The sequence below is a fragment of the Pan troglodytes genome, chromosome 1 (assembly GCF_028858775.2).
Source record: "Pan troglodytes isolate AG18354 chromosome 1, NHGRI_mPanTro3-v2.0_pri, whole genome shotgun sequence".
Lineage (NCBI taxonomy): Eukaryota > Metazoa > Chordata > Mammalia > Primates > Hominidae > Pan > Pan troglodytes.
In genome coordinates this window covers 167,392,799-167,398,798 of record NC_072398.2, presented here as the reverse complement: position 1 = coordinate 167,398,798, position 6,000 = coordinate 167,392,799, and the positions used below count along the sequence as shown (strand labels likewise).

Genomic DNA, 6,000 nt, shown 5'->3' with positions numbered 1-6,000 from the left:
TTATCATTTATTGATGACTTACTTATTAGCACTGTGGTAGGAGCTGTATATTCACTATCTAAACCATACAACTCTAAGGTAGGTATTTTGAAGGCTCGGTGAATCTATGCTATATTTTCATTTTGTGGAGTTAGATAACCTTGATTACATTCACCATTCAATCCTCAATTCTCTCTTCTATAAAATGGGCTTGATTATACTATTTAATTCACAAGATTACACTGCTCTGTAAACTCCTGTGCAAATATTAGAACTCATTACTAGCAGTCCAGGGTTCTGTTTTCACATAATATTTGCCACCGAAACTCATCTATAGTGACTACATCAACACACTGTATCTACATAACATGTACTATATGAGCATGTATATCAACACTTGGTTTGTGAGAGTCTGCACTCTTATGGGTCTGTTCGCCTCCCTGCTTGATCAAGACATACCAATTAACTACCAAAAGAATATAATTCACAGGTGAATGATATGCTCTGGTTTTGGAATTGGGGAAGGGGAGCTAATATTTTTGAAGGCCTGTATGTTTCAGGCACCAGGCTAGATGATTTACTTCTAACAGCTGATTATGATTGAATTTCTTTGGACTGGGTCATTTAGAAACCACCTCAAGTAATTCTACTGTGAGCATGTGTCACAGTAGGATTCTACTGTGTATCCATGACTGAGAATTTCTGACATACAAAACCCCATTAAATCTTGCAAAAATATTCCAAAATAGGTGATATGTTTATTTTACAGTAAGGAAATTGATGCCCACGGACATTAACTAACTTTCCCAAGAGCACTCATCTTGTAAAGCCAAGTTTTTTGCCACTTTACCAAAATGACAGGTTCCTTGAACAGAGGAGACAATCACTCTCATCAAATTAAGGGAGATACTAAACCGAAAAGCAAGAAAGACTGAAGATTCCTACTTAATAATCAAATCCCCTTGGTTGACCTTGCTATCCCCCGTGAAACTTTTCCAGCCATGTCAGTCCTTGTTTGTTGATCTCCTCACTTTATTTCTATTACATGAGTAACTGGCTAATTTTGATGGTGTTCATACTTATCCTTACCATATATTTGCTCCTACATTTGTCAAGTCCTGCTTGTACATTTCCTAGTTGCCAACCTGGTGTCACAGCGGGCAAATCATGGGAAGAGCCCTGGTTTTGGAGCCAGACCACCTGAATTGGCCTCCCGCATGGACTTAGCTGTGTGGCAATGAGACAAGGCATTTTATTCTTTGAATTTCAGTTTTGTAAGCATAAAAAGGGGAAAAATAAAACCCAGAGTTTAGTAAGGTTTAGAAACGCTACACTCAGCAAGTCATAGCTAAGTCACCGTCACCAACGGTAGTCAAGTGTGTGGTGCAGCAGGAAACATTTGGAGTCGACTCCTTTACGGAACTCAAATGCCCTCACATTTAGGGAGAAATAGAAAGAATTACGACTCATGAAATCGAGCTGGGGCTGGCACTTCTGACCCTCCCAACAGGTTTCCAGAAAGCTATTTACACACGATGCATTCGCCAAACCACTGGAAATCATTCTACCCTATACTTTTTTCCACCCTGCCTCACGTCCTTGCCCTATGACCGGGTTCCTACCCCAACCTCTGCCCCAACACTTAGGGGAGGAGTTGCGGGCCTCTTTTTACAGTGGATAGGATTCCGAAGGGGAGAGTAAATCAGTAAGGCTCCACCCATTTCACAGGAGGCCTAGAGACCGGCGCTCCCCTTTCCCCTCCCGCCGGACCTGCCAGGAGGTGGGCTGGCGCGGAGGGAGGGCCCTGTCCCCTGTCCCTTTAAGGAGGAGGGCCAAACGCCGGCCTAGAGTGCGGCGTAGCCCCCACCCGCCGTGCCCTCACCCCAGAGCAGCTGCAGCCTCAGCCGGCCGCCCCTCCGCCAGCCAAGTCCGCCGCTCTGACCCCCGGCAGCAAGTCGCCACCATGGTGAAGATCGTGACAGTTAAGACCCAGGCGTACCCGGACCAGAAGCCGGGCACGAGCGGGCTGCGGAAGCGGGTGAAGGTGTTCCAGAGCAGCGCCAACTACGCGGAGAACTTCATCCAGAGTATCATCTCCACCGTGGAGCCGGCGCAGCGGCAGGAGGCCACGCTGGTGGTGGGCGGGGACGGCCGGTTCTACATGAAGGAGGCCGTCCAGCTCATCGCTCGCATCGCTGCCGCCAACGGGGTAAGGGATGCGCGGCCCCGCGCCGCTGTGCACCCTGGCGCGTGTGCGACGTGCGGCCCGCGGCGCCCTCCCTCGCTCGGGGCCGGCCGCTTCCGCGCGCTGCCGCCCCGGTCTCCACCTTCCGCTCCTCCCTCTCCTTCGCGCTCGCTCTTCTGGCCTGGAGGCCCGACGGAGGTCGCCGGGCTGGGGAAAGTGGCCACGGGACCCGGCAGACCTGCTCGCCTGACTCCCGGGGCGCGGGGAGGTGCGGGCGCGGAGCCTCCCAAGGTCACGCCCGACTCTCCGTCTCTAGCCGCTGCCTTCCCTCTCCCCGTCCCCCGCCCCTCCCGAGGCGTCTGACATTTGCCCTAACCTTGCAGCCTTGGAAGATACGGTTACGGCGCAGAGTGCTGTCGCCTTAAGCAGGAAAGGTTAGACTGCCGCCGCCTCGCCCAGAGCCCCCTCGCATCCCGCCCGCTCCTCTGCTATTCTCGGCTAGGACTGGCGCTTCCCGCTGGCTCGGAGCCCGACACTGTGGGGCAAGGGTGGCGAGAGCACCCATCCCCCTGGGGCGTCAGGTTGGCAGATCTCAGCAGGCGGGTGCCAATCTTTTCTCCCCGCCCCCTAGTTTGCCTTGGTTCCGAACTCCTGCCCTTTGCGCGGCCTGCTTGCTGGGGGGCAGGCTTTTGAAACATCTAGTCTTTGCCCAGTGGTGCCCGGGATCTGTTCCACCGACGGGGCTGGAGCTGAATTTTCATTAGAATGGCAACATACCCAAAGACGCCCTTACGCAAGCAAGCAGTCGTGGCAGGCCAGGAAATTACCGCAACACCTTGGTTCCGCCCCCGGCCAAGGAAAGTTAACTGACTTGATTGGGCGGGTCCACTCGGATGGGGGAAATTTAAAAAAAAAGTTTTTCAGTAAATCTGATATATGGAAACGTGGGGCCGGGCATGGTGGCTCACGCCTGTAATCCCAGCACTTTGGGAGGCTGAGGGTGGTGGATCACCTGAGGTCAGGAGATCGAGACCGTTCTGGCTAACACGGTGAAACCCCGTCTCTACTAAAAAATACAAAAAAAAAAAAAAAAAATTAGCCAGGCGTGGTGGCGGGCGCCTGTAGTCTCAGCTACTCGGGAGGCTGAGGCAGGAGAATGGCGTGAACCCGGGAGGCGGAGCTTTCAGTGAGCTGAGATCCCGCCACTGCACTCTAGCCTCTAGCCTCGGCGACAGAGCGAGATTCCGTCTCAAAAAAAAAAAAAAAGAAAAAGAAAAAAATGTGGATTGATAAGTTGGGGCTAATTATTCACTTACTTTTGTAAAACATTTCTAAGGAGTTCTAAGGACCAAGTTTTCTTTCTATATTTTAAGTGAGATTTGACTTATGCCCAATTCTTCTGGAACGCATCCCCTGAAATGGATATTTTTATTCATTTTAATAGTACTTTATTTATCTTATTTTGTTGACATTGAGTACTATTTGCCAAGCACCATGGTAAGCGCTTCATTTCTGGGTCTCATTTATCCTCCTGCAGCCCTATAAGGTAGATGCTATTATGGGTATCTTCAAGTTGCCAACGAGGACGCTGAAGCTTAGGTAGGTTAAATAATTTACAAAAACTATAATGGCAGCACTAAGAGTCCAGTATAGATCTGCCAATCCCAAGAACTTGAACAGCTCCTGAGAATGAAGGGACCCTTGATCTCGAAGATCTGTTTTCCAGGCTCCAAAATCTAAACTGGGCTCTATCTACATCTGCCTTCCTGGGCCAAACATTTATAAGCATCAGTGAGAGAAGATTGCCTGGATTTGTTTACTTTGTGGTCCTGAATTTTCAGACAAGCGCAAATTCCCATGAAAGAAGAACAGACAATAGCTGTATCCCAGTAGATCCCTTCATTTCCCTGTTACCACCTGTGCTGAATTTGCATTTCATTCATTCATTCATTTATTCAGTCAGTCATTCAACAGATCCTGTTGAATACCATGTTCAGAGAAATGTGTAGACTAAAAGGATGATGCAGACCCAAGACTTGTCCTTAAGGAGCTTACAGCAGAGTGGGAATTTTAGGTGCCCAGATGGAAATTTGTCCATTTGGGAGTAGTGTGGGGTGGGAAGGAAAGAATTAGTTAAGACTAAAAAAAAAAGTTCTTAAAACTTCATCACCCTTTAGCCATTGCCCTATTGCTCTTCTCTCAGCCAACCTTTGTAAAAGCTTTCTGCATTCACTATTTCTCATTCTCACCTCCAGTTTACTCGCCATTTCACTGCTTCTGCCCCCTCCACTACTCCAGTAGAATTGCTCTTGCCAAAGTTACTAGGGGCTTGCCAGTTGCTAAATGCATGGAATACACTCTGGTCTAATCTTATTTGGCCTTTCTGCTGCATTTGGCAGTGCTGATTTTGTACTCTTGTAAAGTTCTTCCTCCCTTGGCCTTGCTTACTCTCCTGATTCTACTCACACTTTTTGGAAGTTCCTTCATGGGCTGCACATTGACTATTCCCTAGGTTTCTTTCCTCTTTCTTTCTTTTTTTCTTCTTTTTTTTTTTTTTTTTTTTTGAGACAGAGTCTTACTCTGTCGCCTAGGCTGGAGTGCAGTGGCGCAATCAGCTCACTGCAACCTCTGCCTCCCAGGTTCAAGCAATTCGCCTGCCTTAGCCTCCTGAGTAGCTGGGATGACAGGCATGCACCACCACACCTGGCTAATTTTTATATTTTTAGTAGAGATGAGGTTTCACCATCTTGGCCAGGCTGGTCTCGAACTTCTGATCTCAGGTGATCCACCCTCCTCGGCCTCCCAAGGTGCTGGGATTACAGGCGTGAGCCACTGCGCCTGGCCTATTCCCTAGGTTTCTACGCTTAGGTTGTTCTCTGATTTTGTTCACTCTCTCTACTCACTCGGGATTTAAATATGCTACTCTTTCTCTTGTGATATGATTCAGTCCAGATGGCATCTTCAGAAACCTTTCTTGACACCCCATCCCTACCACTCTTCTCCACCTATTAAGTGCTCCTTTCCCATAGATAATTCTAGAATATATATATTAAATTCTAGTGAAATTTTCCGTTTACATGTCAATGGCCTCCAACTAGAGAGTAAGCTTCTTTAAGTCAGACCTGTGTTTTACCTGTATCTGCAATGCCTAGGACTATGTAGCATTCAATGAATTCTTGTTTATTTGCTCTGAACTGTGAGTCACTTTTGTATTCTAGCACTTGATTTAAAGCCAGCATATAGTTGGTGACCAATAAATTTATTCACATCAAACATTTATTATGTGCTTGCTTTGCCTCAGACATTGTACTTGAGATACAAAATATTTTTGCCCTTGGGAAAGACATAGTCTGGGAGGGGTGGTATACAGGAGTAAGCAGACAGCACAATGTGTCAGGTGTTGTGATAGAGGGATGTGCAGGTGTCTTTAACCTGAGGGGCTGTACTTGGGAGGGGAAGATGAAGGGAGGGAGGCTCCATAGAGGGGTGGTAGCCGAATTGAGTCTTAAAGAATGACTTGGAGTTCCCAGAGTGGGTTTGTCTGGTAGGAGGAATTCTTAGCAGAATGAATACAAATTGAGGGAGTTTAGATTAGATACAAATACAAATTTCTAGTCCTTTTTTGTTTCATCCACAAAGGTTGGGAATAATACATACCCGAAGAGCCTGTTGTGAGGATTAGATGAAACAACATATTTACAAGTACCTCACTTGGAAACTATTCGAATGATTGGTGTGTTATCAATGTTTTGTTGGTATTAGGACACAATCCAACGTGATGCAGATATGAGCCACCCAGATGGTCTCCCACCTTCCTCTAATCCTCAACAGCCTCA

The 6,000-nt window shown here is 47.6% G+C and overlaps 1 protein-coding gene across 1 annotated transcript in view; it reads left to right on the top strand.

Annotated features, from left to right (window-relative positions):
- Positions 1-503: 503 nt before the first annotated feature.
- PGM1 (phosphoglucomutase 1) overlaps positions 504-6,000 on the top strand; it is a 68,043-nt gene continuing 62,546 nt past the window's right edge. Inside the window, exon 1 of the mRNA XM_003308153.5 lies at positions 504-2,188. Coding sequence (XP_003308201.2) covers positions 1,943-2,188 — 246 coding nt within the window. The 5' untranslated portion in view covers positions 504-1,942. The remainder of the gene's footprint in view (positions 2,189-6,000) is intronic.